The sequence below is a fragment of the Molossus molossus genome, unplaced genomic scaffold (genome assembly GCF_014108415.1).
Source record: "Molossus molossus isolate mMolMol1 unplaced genomic scaffold, mMolMol1.p scaffold_m16_p_10, whole genome shotgun sequence".
In the NCBI taxonomy this organism is placed as follows: Eukaryota; Metazoa; Chordata; class Mammalia; order Chiroptera; family Molossidae; genus Molossus; species Molossus molossus.
The window spans coordinates 36,828,748-36,849,400 of NW_023425345.1; the positions used below are offsets into that span (position 1 = coordinate 36,828,748).

Below are 20,653 nucleotides of genomic sequence, written 5' to 3' on the forward strand. Positions count from 1 at the left end.
GGTTTTTTTCTTATATTCTGTTTATGTAGTGTATCACATTTATTGATTTGTGAATATTGTACCATCCTTGCATCTCTGGGATTAATCCCACTTGGTCATGGTGAATAATATTTTTGATGTATTGTTGGATTTAATTTGCTAAGATTTTGTTCAGGATTTTGGCATCTATGTTTATCAGAGATTTGGAATTAGAATTATGCTGGCCTCATAAAATGAGTTTGGAAGTCTTCCTTCTTGGATTTTTTGGAATATTTTGATGAGAAAGGGTGTTAGATCTTTGAATGTTCAGTAAAACTCCCCCTTGAAATCATCCGGACCAGGGCTTTTGTTTGCTGGGAAGGTCTTGATTACATCTTCAATATACTTAGTTGTTATTGGTCTGTTCAAGTTTTCTATCTCAGTTTTGGGAGACTGTGTTTCCAGAAATTTGTCCATTTCTCTAGATTGTCCAATTTGTTGGTGTACAATTGTTCATAGTATTTTTTAATGATCCTTTGTATTTCTGTGGTGTAACTTGTTACTTCTCTTTTGTTTATTTAGGTCTTCTCTCTTTGTTTCTTGGTGAGTCTGGCTAAGGGTCCATCAATTTTGTTTATCTTTTCAAAGAACCAGCTCTTTGTTTCATTGATCTTTTGAATTGTTTTTTTAGTTTCTATGTTGTTTATTTCAGCTCTGACCTTTACTATTTCTTTCCTTCTACTTGCTGGGTTTTTCTTTTGGTTTACTCTGTAGATCTTTAAGTTTAGGGTTAGAAAGTCAGTTATAAATTGTTCTTGTTTCTTGAGGCAGGCCTGTAGTGCTGTGAACTTCTCCCTTAGGCCTGCTTTCGCTGAGTCCCATAGATTCTGTGTTGTTGTGCGTTCATTTTCACTGGTTTCCAGGAGGTTTTTAATTTTTTCCTTGATCTCCTTGGTAACCCATTCGTTGTTTAATAATGCTATTTAGCCTCCATGTGTTTGAATGCTTTTGTGTGTTTTTGTTATAATTGATTTCTGTTTCATGCTTTTGTAATCTGAGAAGATGCTTGATATGATTTCATTCTTCTTGAACTTGTAGATACTTAGTCTGTGTCCTAACATGTGATCTATCTTTGGGAATGTCCCATGTGCACTTGAGAAGAATGTGAATTCTGCAGTTTTGGGTTGTAATTCCCTGTAGATATCTATTAAATCCATTTGATCTAGTGCATCATTTAGAGTCTATGTTTCCCTGTTAATTTTTTTGTCTATACGATCTATCCAGTGATGTCAGTGACATGTTGAAGTCCCCTGCTATGATGGTATTGCTGTTGCTTTCTCCTTTGAAGTCCTCCAGAAATTTTTTAATGTATTTTGGTACTCCTATGTTAGGTGCATGCATGCTTACAAAGGTTATATTCTCCTGTTGGATAGAGTCTTTTAATATTAGGTAATGGCCTTTTTTGTCTCTAGTTATGGCCTTTATTTTGAATTCTATTTTATCAGATATGAGTATTGCTATCCCACCTTTTTTTTTTCCATCCCTTCACTTTCATACTATGTGAGTTTTTTTGTTGTGAGGTGAGTATCTTGTAAACAACATATATATGAGTCATGCTTTCTTATCCATTCAGCTACTCTGTGTGTTTTGATCAGAGTGTTTAATCCATTTAGGTTTAAGGTTATTATTGATATGTACTTATTTATTGCTATTTTTGTTTATTATGGTTATATTTTTCTTCCTATTTCTTCTACTAATTACAGCAATCCTTTTATCATTTCTTGGAGTGCTGGTTTAGTGCTAATATATTCCCTTAGCCTTTTCTGTCTGAGAAACTTTTTATTTCGCCTTCTATTTTGAATGATTGCCTTGCCGGATAGAGTAGTCTTGGATTCAGATCCTTGTTTTTCATGACCTTGATTACTTCATGCCATTCCCTTCTGGTCTATAGTGTTTCTGTTGAGAAGTCAGCTTATAGCTTTATGGGGGTTCCTTTGTAGGTAACCTGTTGCTTATCTCTTGCTGCCTTTAGGATTCTCTCTTTGTCTCTGATATCTTGCATTTTCATTATTATGTGTCTTGGTGTGGGCCTCTTGGGATTCTTCTTACTTGGGGCTCTCTGTGATTCTTGGACTTGTATGCCTTTTTCCTTCACCAAGCTAGGGAAGTTTTCTGCAACTGTTTCTTCAAATATATTCCCTAACCCTTGCTTATTGTCTTTGTCTTCTGGCACATCTATGATGCGGATATTGTCACGTTTTATATTGTCCCACAGTTATCTTAGGCTGTTTTTCTGTTTTTTAATTGTTTTTTCTTTTTGGTTTTCTGATTGGGTGATTTTTTTCTACCCTGTCTTCTAATTCACTGATCCAGTCCTCAGCTTCATCTACTCTGCTGGTTATTCCTTCCAATGTGTTTTTTATTTCTGCTGTGTTATTCTTCATTTCCAATTGGTTGGTTTTCCATGTTTCTATATCTTTACTCATGCTTTGAGCTTCCTCATGATTATTACTCTGAATTCTTTCTGTAATATCTTGCTTAATTCTACGTCATTTATTTCTTCTGCAGAATTATCCTGTTCTTTCATTTGGGATTTGTTTCTTTGTTTCACTATTTTGGCCGTCTCAGTGAGTTTTGGAGCCTGCCAAATTTTCCCTGTGGGTGTTAGTGTTCTGCTAGTTGTGGTTCCCTCTACTGAGTTTGGATGAGTGTGGGAAGACCCATGTTAAACACCACTGTCAGGTCTTACATTCCTGGGTAGATTTGCAAGTACAGGAAAGGTTCAGTTATCCTCCAGCTTTTTGCCTGGAGCTATTAGTCTCAGTTACTTGATGAGCCTCAATTAGTAGCCCTGCTGCAATCTCGGTTTGGCATCCTCTCTGTCCCTAGTTGCACTGGCTCTCCTTCAGCTGCTCCTCAGTTGGATTTTCCCAATGTTCTGTCTTTATTTCAGTTGTAATTCCAGTTTGGTCCTGGGAGATAGTCTGTATAGCTTCCATTCACTCTGCTGCTATCTCTGTTCTTCCAGACCCAAACATCTCTAGTTTCTCTCCACCTCGTCTGCTATGCCAGTGGCTGCCCATGGCCCCTGTCTTGTATCCTCAGAGAGCATCTGTGGTGGCAGTGGCCAGACCCTTGCTTGCCCATGGCCCTCACTTAGGGTCAGTCATATGGAGATGCCTAGATTTATTCTTTAGGTACTCTGTATTTTTTGAGATTATTATAAATTGTTTCTTTTTAAATGTCATTTTCTTATTGTTTGTTACTGGTGAATAGAAAATGAATTGATTATTTTTTAAGAATAGTTTATTGATTTTTAGAGAGAGAGGAAGGGAGAAGAGAGAAACATCAATGTGAGAGCACAACATCGATCATTTGCCTCCAGCACACCCCCTACTGAGGATTGACTACAACAACAATTGGGCATGTGCCCTGACCTGGGAATCAAACTAGCAACCTCTCAGTACACAGGATGATGCCCAGCCAACTGAGCCACACTGGCCAGGGCACAACTGATTTTTATATATTGAATTTACATACAGCCAATTGCTCTTCTCTCTGATTTTAATAATTTGTCTGTTAGTTATTTGGGTTTTCTATATACTCAATTATGTCATGTCCCAGTAATAGCAAAACAAATTATTTCCTCCTTTCTTAAACCTCATATTTTTTTTCTTCCCTTACGCCATTGGCAGGTCTTCTAAAATAGTATCGAAAAAGGGTAATGATAAAAGGTATTCTTCATGAAAAGAGAAATCAAAGATGGGAATTGCTAGAAAAAAGATCAGATGAAATTGTAAAATATATAGATATTAAAAATGACATAGAAGAAAAGATAGCACATTTCCAAGAAAAGCAAAGCCAGGTTTATATACCAAAACATGTGGTAAAGTAACTGCCTCTCTTAGCGATCACAAAGAATAGTAAGCTGCTTGTTCCAGGCTACTAGTGTTGACTTTGTTTGAAGGCATTTTGTCTTGGTCAGTATGCAAGATTGCTCCCATGTCGTCACATGTTGTATTATGTGCAGATGTTCTAGTTGAACAGCTTATGTAGAGGAGCTACAGCAGAGACCATTGAAAAGGCAGCTTTGCCCCCAAAGAATGGATTCCTATTGATTAGGACTCAAATCTGTATATGCTACCTACGAAAGATAAAATGGCCCTTTAAGAAATGTATTGACAGTTGGTTATTCCATAAGTACAATTCATGTCCTGTTGATGGACAAGTTATGTTTCGTCCTTTAATCTGGAAAGAAACAGCAGTTAATGGACACGTACATCACTCTGTTTCAAACATAGAGATCACTCATCTGTCAAGACAGGAAGAACGAGGACTTTTTATTTCTAGTACTGGATTAGTTTTAAAACAAAATAGACTTGGAATTTTGCCTAGCATCCATCAACATAATTCTGAAAAGTTGAATACACCTCAAAGTTCCACAGATATCAACCAGAAAATAACAATAGATGATCTGTACTCTTTCAAATTAGATGATTCAAATGCAAGAAAATTAATTTATGAATATAAAATTAGGCAACATTTCCCCACGTATCTTCACGATTTACCCAGTGGATCCTTTGAGAAAATATCATCTTAAGCTTTTCTTCCTTCTATTGCTCACAAGAATATTATAGGTCCCACTGAACGGAACGCCCACGTATCAATGATACTGGTCAAAGCCAGAAGATGACCAAAGAATATAAACATATTAACCACAATCTAAAGAAGATTCTTGGTACAATTTAAGAGGAAAATAGGAGATCAAATACTTCCAGGAGATTTAAATCTTATTGTCAAATTGAGGAACAACTAAACTTAGTTTGTCTAAAGGTATGATAATTGTATAGTGAAAATTAGACATAAATGTCATCATCTATCAAGAACATCTGTGTCTCACCCTTTAATAAAAATTAGTCCTGAGCTATCTTTAGTATTGGTGGGGGGAAAGGTGTTCTTGTTTCTGATTGCAAAGAGAATGCTTTCAGTATTTCTTCATTAATATTTCTGTGTTGATATAATCATATTTTTCTACTAATCTGTTATTGTGGTAAATTATATCCATTGATTTACTAATATCATCCCAGTCTTGCTTTTCTGGGATAAAACTATCTTGGTCATGATGGGTTATTCTTTTTATACATTTATGAATTGTGTTTGTTGATATTTTGTTAAGATTTTTGTATCTTTGTTCATGAATGAGATAGGTCTATAGTTTTCATTTATTGTACTGCCATTGTCAGGTCTTAATATCAAAATTATGTAAGCCTTGTAAAGAAAATATTGGGGCCAAGGTATATGCTCTACTTCTGTACATTGGAATAGTTTGTATAAGAAAGAATGTAGGAATATCCAGGTATTTGTTTGTTTATTTATTTTTTTATTGGGTTGGGGGGGGCATTGATATGTTGTTTCACTTTTTTTTTTTTTTTTTTGGTACGTGCCCCTAGCGGGAACCAAACCCAGGACTCTGGTCTGCAGGCCGCGCTCCAACCGCTGAGCCAAACTGGCCAGGGCTGTTGTTCCACTTATTGATGCATTCATTGGTTGCTTCTTGTATGTGTCCTGACCTAAGACCGAACCCACAACCTTGGCATGTTGGAACGATACTCTAACCAACTGAACTACCTCGCCAGGGCAGGTTTTTATTTCTTTTTGCTTCTGTTTTGTTAACATTCTATGGGACTTTTTAAATTTTCAAATCTTTAGACTAATGTTGTTCATGAAATTGTATTATCTTTTAAATCTAGAACATCTAAAATTATGGCTCCATGTTTATTCCTATCTTTATTAGTTTATACCCTCTTTCTTTTTCTCTTGAAAAATCTTCTCATAAGGTTATTGGATTTTCCTATCTTTGGAAGAAAATATGTCTAGCTTTTTGTGACCTGTACTTGCTTGTATTCTATGTATAACTAGTATTATTTTAATAATTTTCTTTCTTCTAATTTCTTAAATTATTAGCTTATTAAATTTCAACCTTTAAAAAAAAATAGCGTTAAAATTTTCCTTTAAATAGTGCTTTCACTGTCTACACATTTTCATGTGTGATATTTTTATTATTTAGTTCCAAATATTTTATAATTTTACATTAAATTTTTTCTTGTGCCCTGGCTGGTTTGGCTCAGAGGTTAGAGCGTCAGCCTGCGGACCGAAGAGACCCGGGTTTGGTTCCCACTGAGGGCGCGTACCTCAGTTGCAGTTTGTCCCCAGCCCTGGTTGGGGTTGTGTGGGTGGCAACCACTCGATGTGTCTCTCTCATGTCGAAGTCTCTCTCTCTCTCTTCCTACCTCTCTCTCTCGCTCTATCTGAAGATAAATGCAAAAATGTCCTCGGATGAGGATTAAAAAAATTCTTTCTTGTACCATGAATTAATTTCTTAATATATAGGTTTTTTTTCTAGTTATCTTTTTGTTTCTGCTATCTAATAATTACACTCTTGTCAGAAAATGCTTTATTATATAATATTAAGTCTTTTGAAATTGTTGAGATTTACTTTGTTTTTGGTCTAGTATATTGTTAATTGTTCTAAATGTTTCATGGATACTCTAAAACAAAACTAGGTTTTGAAGTTGCTAGCATAATGGTCCTTCTGTATGTTTATTGTATCAAGTTTGTTCTTTGTGTGGATCAGATCTTCTATATCATTACTTCTGAATGCTCTAACTGTTGGTTAACTGATAGAGATATGTTCAAACTCTCCCACTATTGTAGATTGCATTCTTCTTGTAAATATTGCTCATGTGTTTTTAATCTACATTACAGGGTACAAATTAGTTTAAATCTGGTATATGCATTTTAATATAAGAAGGAAGCTCACATTTGGATTATAGATTATTTTTAATGACTCTGATTTTTATGTTTCATAAAACATGTAAGAAACCACACTTCAGACAAAAATGATCTTACTGTCCTATTTATTAATTCAGGGTTTGAAATATTCTTGTCCCTTGACCTTGTTAAATCATTTCTGGGATGCTTTTCAAAAGAAATAACCAGTAGATAAGAAGCTTTATGTACCACAATTACATAGTTGTGATGGTGAAAAATAAAAAACATATATTCTAACAATAGAAGTGTGGTTAAGAAGTTGTGGAACATCTACATGATGGTATATTATGCAGCCATTAGAATAATTTATAAAGAATTTGTAATAACATTGTAAAGTGATCACAGTGATGCATAAATAAAGCAGAATATACATGGTGATTTCAATCACTTTAATGATAACTATAGGAAAATATCTCTAAATAGTAACACTGGTTAGTGAAATTTGGTATTCCTCTTTCCTTTCTACTTTATTTGTATTTTCCATATTTTTTACAATGTTTACTTTTTAAACAATTAGATTGGGAAAATAAACTAAAAAATATGTCCCAACAAATACATTTCTAACTAATATTTGAATATACATGATTGTTCTTTCTATGTTATGTTGTTATTTAGTTGATATTTTTAAGATAGAAAACCATTTAAGGTGTGTGATATGGATATAAAGAAAGTAAGTAAAAGTTAATGTTTAAAGTTAGATATCATATGGTGCTTTATCTTTCATAGGTAAAGTGTTGATAGAAGACAACCGGTTCATTGCTCCCATGGTTTCCCATCATATGAGCCCGTGGACAAAACCAACAGCTGTTGGCTCCTTCAGCCCACACATGACAGAGTTGCCAAGAAAACGTAAAGGAAGTGATTCAGATCCATCCCCGTAAGTGAATTTGTTCCTTTAACCCCATTAAATCTTTGAGTCTAGGGGGAAAAAAAAGATTACTTTTTAAATCATTAATTATATTTAATTATGTGGTAACATTTAGATAGGGGCAATTATTTATCCATCCAGCTGCCACCTCTGTCATTGACCTTTCAGTCTAACTCTGAAGGTTATTAGGTATGCAGGAGGGTCAACTAGATTTTGAAAGACACAGCAACATAAGGTTACTTTGCTTAATGTTTATGGTCACAGCGAGAGATTTGTGTTCCTAATTGAGATACTAAACCATGAGAACATCTCCCCCCATGTTTGGCTTAAAATAACAATTACTAATGAATAATATTACCTTACTCATTTATGTAATAACCGACCTTTGGTTACTGTGGCCAGTTTAATCATATAAAACTCTTGCTTTCCATATTTATTAAGCCAAGTAGATAATAAAGTCAATGTTGGAAATACTTAACAATCTCCTTATTGTTGCCCTAATGCAGATTGCAGCCCCAAATATTCCTTGATGACTTCTCCAAAGCTAGGGTTTATATGGCAGAAGTAATAGTAGAGAATAAGTGTAACACTCTAGAGCAATTTACTTTAGGCTGGGGCTTTAAACAAATGTGGAAGTTGATGGTAGTTCTCCATCATGACTGAAGGGGAAAATTCTGAGTAGGGGCAAGGTGAAGGCATTGTGAAACATCTTAGCTCTTTTTAACTCAGTTCTTCCCAGTACACTTTATAATTTAGCTTGAATTTGAAAGACAGCAGGATCAGAGTTATTCGAGTGTAAGAGCCAATGCACTTGCCAAGCCACATATAAATTACTGTTTTTGCTTGTCTGTAGTCTTCATTAGTGTGAACGACCATAAATAATTGCAAATGACAGTCTGCCTAGTAGTTTGATGTTTTACATTCTAAATCATCGATAGCACCCACTTACCCAAGCTAGAAGTGACTGTAGTCCTCTTTATTTTCTTCATTTTTCTTTAGAATCTTAAACACCATTGTCCTTTTTTAGTACCTAAGATTGTGGCTGTTGACGTGAGAGCAGTGAGTACTAGAGGTAACAGTTTTATGTCACGCAGGCGGCATGATTGTAGCGTTATAGTGGTTTGAAGAATAAATGGGGTCAGTGGTAGAACAAATATTAATTAGAACCATGCAAAGCACTGACAAATAATGATTTTTTGGCAGAAGACAGCACTGATGATTATCTAGCCATTGCCCAGAGTTTAGATGAAGAAACTAGGACTCAAATATCAAGTGGCTTTCCCAACATGATTCAGTGCTGGACTGCCTGAGTGTTGGGGTGGTAGTTTCCTCATCACACCCCGCTCCCGTCTCTCTCACTGGACAGGGCAGGGCACTTTGGGCACTTGAGGACAATCATGCTGTGACTCCAGGCCTCCTTCCTTCAAAAAGTGGTGGAAAAGCTTGCTCAGAGTTCCTTTAACTCTCTCCTTTCAACAAGGATAGAAATATCAGCATCCAGTGGCAGCAGACAGGTCCTGTACTATCTTTTAACATAATTCCTACTTGAAGAGGGCAGAAGAAGGAATAACACTGTACCGATTAGCCCATTATCTGTTTTGGAGCTTCTCCATTCTGCCCCAGTGCTTCTTTTCCATTCCACTGGAGTGATGGATATCAAAGTACTTTATGGATTTTACTAAAGTACTGATTATATAGCATCCTTCCTAGAGACTCAGGGCATGAAAACCAGTCAATAGATGTGAAGTTGATTTCATTGATGGAGCCTTAGCGTATTGAATATTTATAAACAAAGAAGAATGTTCACCCTTTTTTCACTGTTGGTTTTGAATGGCGAGCTGGTTCATCCGTCCTTCCTTCCTTCCTTCCTTCCTTCCTTCCTTCCTTCCTTCCTTCCTTCCTTCCTTCCTTCCTTCCTTCCTTCCTTCCTTCTTTCCTTCCTTCTTTTCTTTCTTTCTTTCTTTCTTTTTTTCTTCTTTATTCATTTTAGAGAGAGAGAGAGAAACATCGATGAGAGAGAACATTGATTGGCTACCTCCTGCATGCCCCCCACTGGGGATCGGGCCCACAACCTGGGCATGTGCCTTGACCAGGAATCGAACCGGTGACCTCTTGGTGCATGGGTCAATGCTCAACCACTGAGCTACACCGGCCAGGCACGAGCTGGTTCTTGAAAAGAGTTATTGATGAAGATTCCCTGGAATGTAGTCATTAAACATTTATTGAGTACCTACTATGTGACACCTGGTAGACTAAGAGGGAGAGATACAGATAAGAGGCAAGAAACTTGTACAAATGGGAAGGATACAAATTATTATTACACAGCATTAATAACTGCTATGATCGAGATCCTAGGTGTTATGGCAACAAAGTAAGTTGGGGATTTAAATAATATTGAGATCAGGAAGGAAGGACAACTTCCTGGAGATGTTGATGTTAACCTATGTTTTAAATAAAATGGAAATGAACGATTCAGAGCAGGAGGAGAGAAGATATTTTAGGTAGAAGGAGTAGCTGTGTAGAAGCACGAAGGAGCAAAGCACACGGCCGATATGGAGACAAGTGGTTGTCACAGTTGGAATGAGGGCACATGGAGGAGGGCGAGCTATGCCACTTGGGTAAACATGGACTAGGTTCTGAAGGTCTGCTGAACAAAATAATCTGAAGTTATCTTGAGTGCAATAAAAGAAGCAGAAGGATTTTAAGCATGAGATGAACTTTTCAGATGACATTTCTTAAAATTGCTTGCATTTGTACTTTAAAAACTTTATTGTAGTAAAACATATGACATAAAACTTGCCATTTTAGCCATTTAAGTGTACAATTCAGTGGCATTAGTCACACCTAATGTTGTGCACCCGTCACCACGGTCTATTTCTAAAACCTTTTCATCATCTCAGTCTGAAACTCTGTACCCATTAAGTAATAATTCTCCAAACCTCCTTTCCCCCAGCCCCTGGTAACCTCCAGCCTACTTTCTAGCTCTATGAATTTGCCTCTTCTAGATATTTCATATAAGTGGAATTATGCAGTATCTGCCCTTTTGTGGCTGGCTTATTTCACTTAGCCTAATGTTTTCAAATTTCATCTGTTTCAGCATGTGTCAGAATTCCATCCTTTCTAATGGTTCAACAGCATTCATTGTTTATATCACATTTCGTTTATCCATTCAGTTTGCTGATGGACATTTGGGTTATTTCCACCTTTTGGCTATTGTGAGTAATGTTTCCAGGAGCATTGGTGTACAAGTACCTGAGTCCCTGCTTTTGATTCTTTTGGGTATATACCTAGGAGTATAACTCTGGGTTGTATGGTAATTCTATGTTTAGGTTTTAAGAAACCACTAAATTCTTTTTCACAGTGGCTACACCACTTTACATTCCCTCCAGCAATGTATGAGGGATCCAAGTTCTCCACATTCTTGCTGACACTTGTTACTTTCCATTAAAAACAAACAAAAACTATCCTAATAGGTGATCCGTTTTCAAAGGATCACTCTGGAAACAGCATGGAGGATGAGCTGAAGGAAGAAAACCCAGCAGGCAGAGAAAACAGCTGAAAGACTTTTACTAGGAACTAGGTTTTCTGAGCATTGGTCTGAGAGTGTGGCCACGGACAGGAAGGACCTGGAAAGGGAGGGATGTGTTACGACACATTTAAAAGATGGAATCTCTTTCGATTTTGTGATGGTTTGTTAGGGAGAGCAGGAAAATAGGGAGTGTCCCAGTTTTCTGACTTGGACACCTAGATGGAGGATGGTATTACTGTTCCGTGAGTTGAGGGAAAGATGGAAAATTCAGTTGTGGACACAAAGATATGGGATCTTCAGGTAGGTGGTTGGATGTGAGGGTCTGGAACTTAGGGTCAAGGCCAGGCCTGGAGATAGACACTGAGACACCAGGATGCACAGAAAGCAGGTGTGATTGGCATGGATGCAGCCCCTGGGGGGCGGAGGGTTACTCTGGGGGTACATGGGCCTAAACACAATAAAGGGAGAAGGGGAATCCTACCCAAAATGTGAGAAGACCTGGCCCTACAGTGGAAATAGTATCTCAGAAAGCAAAGGAAGAAAGTTTCAAAAAAAGGAAGGTAGGAAAAGTGGCAAATCTGGAAAATGTTTAGATTGTATTTGCTTCCAGTTGCATTTGTCTGTGGTCGATCCAGGGAGCAGGCCTACATTTCATTCACAGTGCAGTGTAGTTTCCAGGGAAAGCTTGCGCTTTTCCAATGATAATGTGATATTTATTATGCTGCTGTAGTGTAAGATGCTACACTAAGAAATTGCATCTAAGTGATGTGAATGTTACTAATATCAGAAAATTTATTCAAATTCATATGTAAAATATTATGACTACAGACCAAATGCTAGCATGGAGAAAAAATAAAAATAGCAAATTTACTAATTACCTAGGTTTATGCTGCAAACAAAGAAATGAATTTTTTGACTGACACAATCATGCCTTTATTTTATTTTACCAGGGGCCATTAAATAAAGGTATTTAATTTGGATTTCATAAGTACGATAGGTTTGGATTTCACCAAGGGGGCAATTTCAGTGACTTAATTGTCTAAAACACCTGTAATCTGAGTAAAACAGCCAAAGCTTACATTGTGAAATTGAAGTAATATATGTCTATATATTCCAGACATTGGAAAGAGAATCATTCACCTGTGGAATAATTTTCTGTTTTAGTTCCCAAATATGAGGTAGGCTGAAAGGAGAAAAGAAAAGAAGCTGACTTAAATAGCACTTACCTTTTTTTAAGTAGAAAATATTAAAAACTCAAAATAGTTCAAAGATAGGTCAAATATTTTTTCAAAGCCTAGCAAATGGTCAATGTTGAGTCTTCCAAGAAGAAAATTTGGCAAGATGAATCAGAAAGCTGAAAATAGTTATCCATAAATTGTTCTTCTAGGAGTTTATCCTAGGAGAATAATTGGAGATGCATGTACCACTATGTATTAACTATATTAGTTATAATATTAAGATATTAGAATGTTGAAACATCCAATAATAGAAAATGTTTAAATTATACTATAGATAACCAGTGGGCTGTGATGTAATCATTTAGATCATGTTCTCCAAGAATATTTGAAGTTATGGGAAAATATTTATGTGATGTGTTAAGTGAATGAGACAAGATATGAAAAATTTAGGATCTGAATTTTTGTAATATATGTAATATATATACACACATAGAATATACAGAAACGTCTACATAAATGCACCCTACACACATACTATGTCTAAGTTAAATAGTCAAAGCTGGTTTTTGTATGTATCTAAATACATGTTTAGAAAGAGACCCATTAAACTACTAACTGTGATTATTTCCAGGTGAGATTATGGGTGCTTTTCCTGAATTTTTCAAATGTGCCTTCAAAAAAATGATACATTTGGAAATAATTTTTTAATGTGGAAAGTATTCTGTCATCATTAGTATTTTTCAATTTGGTAGTTGTCTGGTGATTAAACTTCTAAATGAATACATACACACTTATATATAAATATTCACACATATATGTACATTTAGTATATTCTGGTAGGGAATATACTAATGTGACAATATTATTGACAAGTGACCAAAGTTTTCAGTTCAATATTTCTTATCAAGATGAATTTTTAGGCAAAATAAATTTCTTTTGATTAAAGGTCTAAGACTTTTACTTGATTTTCAGGCTATTTTAATACAGCTACTATAAATGTTTGCTTAAGCCATCAATTGTTTATTTCTATGAAAATTATATTCTTAGTATTGGCATGGGGTCATTTTTAACTAGGGCACCACTTGTTGTCATCAATTAACATGGTTTTTGTTCCCCTGACAGGGATGATGCACTTGTCGGCTTCAGTAGGAGAACAGCTCAGGTGGACAGTAAAAAGCATTTCAGGTCATTAGGAGCTCACGATAGCATTTATAACTAAAGACTTACTAGGAATTAGGTTGATTGGACTTAATTTCACATTTATTTCTCTCTCAAGAATTATAGAAAAGCTGTTTTATGTCGTCGTTTGATATGTTATCCTGCCCTTTTGTAGCATGGAAGACAGTGAACACCAAGTAGAAATGAAGTCCTTTGGGAACACTGAACTGTTGAGATGGTCCATGGTGGGTTGAAAAGGTCACACATGCAAACCTTTAGTGAAAACCAAAGTTATGTCAAGAAAATGGATTCAGGAATATTGGGTTTTTCTCATGTTATGCTATGAAAAATAGTGATTATCAGTTACCTGTTTGAAATAAGATTTGGGCTTATGTATTATTTTCTTAGAGTAGCTGTTTATTACAAACTTTTATTTTCATTCAGCACTGGAGAAAAGCTGATTCATGCTATAAAAAAAATCAATTACCTAAGAGAAGCATGTGATTATTAGGAATCCATCATGACAAAACTTTTTGTCAATTGTTCAACATCAACAACATTTTTTTCCACATCTGCAACATGGCCAGTTCTCAGCTTTGCTTTTTGTCCATTTATTCTGTTTTATTGATATAATTCTACCAAACACTGACATGGTTCAAAGTGGCAGTAACAGTATACAGCATTAAGAGCCAGAGCCCTGATATATTATTAAAGCAGAAACTAGCCTTTGGGTAAATATGCCTTTCCTTAATAAAACCCCCTAGAAATCTTTTCAGTTTTATCTCCAAGTAACGTACCTTATTCAAAAACTGACTGTTTTGCTGTGAATTTCCTAGCTTCCACCACTACCACTTGTTGTTCTCTACAGTGGCCTTGCTCTCACCCCCCTCCAAACCCCAGCTCAGAAAAAGAACACCCCTTCTTCTGCTGTACATCCCTGGAACCAGGCATCTCTGTCTGTTGCTACTGTCTCTTCTAATGGGTGATACTGGTAGAAAGAAGAGGTGACTGTTCTAGCAAGAGGGTAACTATAACCTTCTTTTAATCATAGAATTTTAGTCTAAAATGTTGCTCATGAATAGGACAAAGTATGAGTAGATAACTAAATTTTATGCAAACACACATGTAATTTGCATCCCATCCAGTTTACCCAAAAGTACATATTTTTTCCAGGAGTGGCACTGCCCAAGAGGGCATGGTTGGAGGAGGGGGAAGGAGGTTAGCGTCATCTGTTTCCATCGGTGCTTCTCCCCATTTCTGTGTTGAAAAATTACATGTTCCTATATGTAATTTCAAGTTACTATAAAAAACAGATCAAGGCAGGTCTTTCCCATCAGGTTGTCTCCTGGAGTTGTCATGATCTGAGTGTTGTAGGAGAAACTTACAGATGTTTACAGTTCAGTGTGAAGAGTAAAATAGCCTAATCCTTGAAATCTAAGATGTACAGTTCCCCCTACATTTTATCATCTATGAAAATGTCTTATCAGTGGCATTTTCCTGTTACATTGGCAGCATTTTCCCGTTTTTGTAATGCATTAAATAATAGCGCATCTTACAATTGGTGGTGGCTTAGATTTGATGAAGTATAGTAGTGGTGTAAAAGGTACTGAGCTAAGAGAGGGAAGTGATTAATCATGCAGTAGTCAAAGAAGGCTTCTCAGAAGAATACCTGAGCTGGGTTTTGAAGGAGTAGGGTTTTTCCAAGAACATAGAAGGGAAAGCCTTTCTAAGCCTAGTCAAGAGCAAGACATGAAGGAGATGTGAAATGACGTGGCATGTTTGAGGACTAGCGAGTCATTTGGCATTGCTGCTGTGTAACATTGGGAGCTAAAGGGGAAACTCATAGAGAGGTGAAGCTGGAGATGAAGGGGTGAGCCAGGGGGTGGAGAAATTTGGGGTGTCATTAGGGAGTTTGGCCATTCCTCCTGCGCATGGAAATGCATTTTGGTAGTTTTATGCCATGAGATTAGATGATTCGATTTGTTGTAGAGCACAATTCTGGAAGTAGTGGGTAGGACAGACTAGAAGGGGAGGACACTAGAAGAAGGAACATGAGTTTAAAAGCCTTTTTGGGTTGGTGCAATGAGCTGTTGTAGGTGACAGAGTGGGTGGAGAGAAGGCTTATTTAAGAAATATTTTTAAAAAACTGGAATCTACAGGAGTTTGTGAGTATTTGGCACCTCGGGATGAAGAAGAAATGGCTAGAATGAGTCTAGTGGTGTCACTAACCAAGATAAAGGCTACAGAAAGAAGGGTAAATCAGGGCTTGTGGAGGAAGGAGAATTAAAACGGGGTCAATTGCAGAGAATGGGATTCAGTTTGGGATTTCTTGAGTTTTAGGGTATTTGGGAATCGGTAAGGTGCATAATTTTAGTTCCAAAAGTCAGGACCTGGGTAAGGTCTAGGGATTTAATAGTAAGTAGCTTATGAGCAGTTGTGAGGTCTTTTGAGGGAATGAGATCTCCCAGGGAGAAGCTATAGGGGGCGGGAAGAGGGGGGCACACAGAAGATCTTGGGACACAGGTGTTTAGGGCTAGAAGGGCGCAGTAAAGAGCCCAAGGGGACTGAGCAGAGCAGGAGGGGTCACAGCAGCCAGTGAAGGATGAGGAATGTCAGCAGTGTCAGACTCAAGGGATTGGATATGATAATAGTCCTTGCTCGAATAGTTTTAGTGGAGAGAGGATTGTGGAAGGTTCGCTTTGAATAGATGAAGTGCCTGGGAAGTGAAAGACTGAGTGGAGACTGCGCATGCTCAGGAAGCTGGCCGAGAAGACGACTGTAGCAAGGAAAAGACCCTAGAAATAGGGAAAGGTTTTTTTGTTTGTTTGTTTTTTTGAGGAAAGAGACTTGAGCACCTTTGTAGACCCATGAGAAGGAGCTATGAAAGAGAATGAGGTTAAGATGCTGATAACTGTTTAAGCAAATACTGCAGAGGAGTGAACTTTGAATAAAAGGCCACCCAGTCTTCCTCTGACTGGAGGGAAGCAAGAAGACCACCCACCGGGGCTCTCAGACAGAGGTCTAGTTCTTGAAGGTTTCAGGAAGTAAGGCGGGGTAAGGAAGGAGCAAGGGTCGTGAATTTTATGTGCTCCTCCTATTCCCAGCAGCTCCTCCTTCCTCCTCGTAGAGCTACTGCAGGTGGGAGGGGCGCAGGTGGGAGGGGCGGCCACGCCCTTGGCCTCCACAGGCGCTCCCGCTAGTGCCTCCCGGGTCACTGTGGGTCTGCGGAATGTGAATGTTAAAGGATGTTCTTTTTCCTCCTCAGAGATGCTCACAGCCAAACCGAAAAACGGAGGAGAGATAAAATGAATAACCTGATCGAAGAACTGTCCGCAATGATCCCGCAATGCAAGCCCATGGCACGGAAGCTGGACAAACTGACGGTTTTAAGACTGGCCGTTCAGCACTTGAAGGCTTTAAAAGGTGAGTTGGCAGATGGCCTCCACACCTGGCTTTGTGACACCCTCCCTGTGACTGAGATCCCTGGTGGGCTTGGCTTGTTATTGGCCATCGAGATGTTACACAAAGGTGACTTTCAGCTTTAGAGGCATTAATTTGATGCTTTTCCATATTCTCTATGAGGAGAGCATGCTAATTTGGTTGACAGCTTTATCTTCAGCCTACTGTGTGTGAATTTGAAAAGTCTTCGCATTTCTACTTGTTTTCCCATGTATAATTTTTTTTTTTTTATCCTCACCCGAGGACACTTTTCCACTTTTTGTTCAGATAGAGCGGGAGGGAGAGAGAGGAAGAGAGAGAGAGAGAGAAACATCGATGTGAAGGGACACATCGAGTGGCTGCCACCCGCATGACCAACCAGGGCCGGGGACAAACTGCAACCGAGGTACGTGACCCTTAGCGGGAACCAAACCCGGGTCTCTCTGTACCGCAGGCTGACACTCCAACCGCTGAGCCAGACCAGCCAGGGCTCCCATGTATAATTTGAAGATAGTAATGCCTACCATCCATACCTCTCAGTATGTTAGAAGTTCTGAGGTGTAGTATTAATTATTATAGTTTTAAGTTCTTGGCAGATTTTCATTCTTAGAAAAGAAGATCTCCTTAAATTCAGTCAATTTTTCTTAAAACTTCTTTCAGATTTATAAGCAGTAGCTCCTTAAAATGCATCACACTGTACCCTTCTAAGGAATTCTCCCATGTAGTAGACACGGATGGAGGAGATCCTCCGCTATTGCTTCTTGGGTATGCATGGTCACTTCTGACCTGAGCAGTTCGCCAACTTGAGCTTGAATTTGAAATCAAAGTGTGCGTGTGCTTGTGTGTAGTCAGATCGCATCTGGTGTGGGAGTAACCCCAGTCCCACGCGGGAGGCAGTATGACAGAAATAGAGTTGAGTTTTAGATGTGGGAATGTTGACATCAATAGATATGGAGAAGCCCTGGAAGGCATGAGCTGCAGGCCACCGAGGAGACTGAAAGTTCAGATTTGTAAAGATCTAAATGATCATAGTGAAATTTGGTTCTTTTTAAGCCCCACCCCCCAAAAAGGAATAAGCAAAGGATGACCAAAGGTCTTTTTTGGATTTCTGTCCTCCTACACTGCCTGCAGGAAGAGGAAGTTAGAATAGAGGGGCTTGGCCAGGTGGAGGGAAAGTGGCTTTGGGGAGAGCAGTGTTAACCTGGACGCCCAGTGCAAACTGCAGCCCGGACAAAGAGGGTGTTATTTCATAATGAACAAAAAAATCCTGGCAAATCTGTTCTGATTGAAAGAGGTAGGCGAGAGGGGAGCATATACAAATTAGGAAGTGAAATTACAGACAGCTATTAAAGGCCTGCTTAATAGTAACTTGTGCCAGTTGTAAAAATAGATACTTTAAATCATCTTCCTTAGCACTCCACATATGGTAGAAAAATGGCATCTGCACTGCACCCCGCTGACTCGGACTGGTCTGGAGAGGAGGCAGTGGGGGGAAGTACAGCCCTCGTTCCCTTCAAGGCCATGCAGAGCAGCTCCTGTTGGGATGCTGCCTGGCAGACTGGTGGTCTTATTGTCCTGTCTATTGTGAAATGAGATAAATCAGAATCTCTTTTACCTACTACTAGGTCTTGCATAAGTTGCATGCAATGTTTCCCTTAAATCTTTTAGTAGTGAACATTTGCAGGCTCAACTGAGGTCATTTGGTTGCAAACCCAAAATTACCCAATACTTTTTACATTTGCAATGTCCTGAGGGAGAAGCCATGAGTCAATCAACTAATTCAACCAACATGAACTAAGCGTCGACGAAGCCCCTGTTCTGTGCTGGGATATAAAATTGAATGAGGCAGGATCTCTGCACTCAAGGGGTTCACAGCCAGTTGAGGGGGACAGACCCATGAAGAGGTCCAGTGGGATAAATGTTACAGTGGAGGTATGAGTGAGGGAGAGTGGGAAGAAGACACTGGCTACACCCAGAGAGGATTTCTTGGAACAGAGCATAGATTTCGCCATCGGCCCTTCTGAACCAAAGTGAGGATGTCAAGTGCTCATCACATGTCCTGAGCAGACCCTGTAGTGAGTGCTGCCACCAGTGAGATGACCTCAGGCAGTTGTCTGCACTCCAGTGCACTTACCAGAGTGTACCCCCAACTTGCTCCCCATCAGACACGGGATCTTCAGAGGCTGCATGTGGATCATGTTCTTTTGGTCTATACATAAAAACTTTTTTTTTTTTGATGTTCATATTTTATTTATTTATTTATTTATTTATTTATTTATTTATGTTACAGATGTTTCTCCTTTTTCCCCCACTGATTCCCCTCTCCCTCCCTGCCCTTTCCCCAGTTTGTTGTCCATGTCCACTGTTCATGCATACATGCATATAAGTTCTGTGGCTTATCTCTCCCCCACCACCCTCTCTTCTGGGTATTGTCAGTCTGTACCCCACTCCCACGTCTCTGGGACTACCACATTCCTCAGACTGTTATGTTCATTATATTATACATAATTACTTTAAAGATAGAAGGATGGTGAAATGATTTTACTACACTCTACAGCAGTGCTTCTCAAACTATCTGGGTGAAGGGCAAGTGTTCCCCACCCCCATCTCTTATAAAATATAATAGTCGGTTACTGGAAAAATGTTCATGGGCTTGGATACCACAAGGTTACATTTCTATAATAGTGTCCAAATGCGTAATTTCTGTACTCATCTCACCATAGTTGACTGATGACACTGGTCTGCAGACCACATCTGGAGTAGCCCTGCTGTGCAGCATGTGCTTCTGGAGGCCCTGGGGCCTTCCGTGTGTGGGGTCTTAATACCCAGGACAGGGGCGCATGCCTGTGGGTCCTGGAGGCAAACCTCCTGGGTTCAAATCCTGGCTTCCTGACTTCAGTCAACATTCTAATCCTCAACTTCTTTAAAATAGAGATAATGCATTTGCCTCATAGGGTTGTTGTTAAGAGTAAAGAATAATGCACATAGAAGGTGAGCACAGTGTTCACTAATGAGGGAGGTGGTGGTGAGAGGAGGAGACATAGTTATTTTGATCGTTATTATCATCATTATTACAATTATCGTCATAGTGATCATTGTTATATTGACATTTAAAAAAATCTGATGAGCATTGTAACAAAAGTAAGTGATTATGTTTCCTCGTTTGCTTTTGCCATCAGAAATCCGAGTCAGAGTTGTTCCCCATTCGTGCTTGGCAGGTGGACAGCCTAGCACAGCATGCACTTTACTAACTTGCCTCACCCTGGCTCCAGCTAGGGTCTTACTGCCCTCTTTTTCTCTTCATCACATCCTCACTCCCTCAGGGCTTGCCCCTTCTGGCTGGTTCACACGACCAGGAATTCCCTGGCACACTCTGCCAACCTTGCTTCGGGCCAGACCTGGAACTGTCACTGCATGGCACTCAGTCCGAATCTTACCCCTTTCTCAGTGCGCTCCTAGCAGGCTGCCGTGTAGCAATAACAAGTCATTTAGGAGGTTCTTTGAGGCCTACGTAGACGGTAATTCCAAAAGAGATTTTCTTTTGCTTATGCCAGACTCTTAGGATGCTACTAGTCTGAGAGAACTTTACCAAGTCATACCATGAGGTGTTTTTTATTTTTTTGGCTTTGTCATCCCCCCCTCCCCCCATTTAGGTAATTGGTGAATTTGGGCTGTAAATCCATCCAAGAGTCA

At 38.7% G+C, this 20,653-nt stretch overlaps 1 protein-coding gene across 2 annotated transcripts in view; it reads left to right on the forward strand.

Moving 5' to 3' along the window:
- The window catches only part of ARNTL2 (aryl hydrocarbon receptor nuclear translocator like 2), a 77,299-nt gene that overhangs the window by 19,810 nt on the left and 36,836 nt on the right, over positions 1 to 20,653 (forward strand). For both annotated transcript variants that reach the window (XM_036251460.1, XM_036251461.1), the window contains exons 2-3: positions 7,516 to 7,666; positions 16,788 to 16,945. In XM_036251460.1, the coding sequence (XP_036107353.1) occupies positions 7,516 to 7,666; positions 16,788 to 16,945 (309 nt within the window). The remainder of the gene's footprint in view (positions 1 to 7,515; positions 7,667 to 16,787; positions 16,946 to 20,653) is intronic.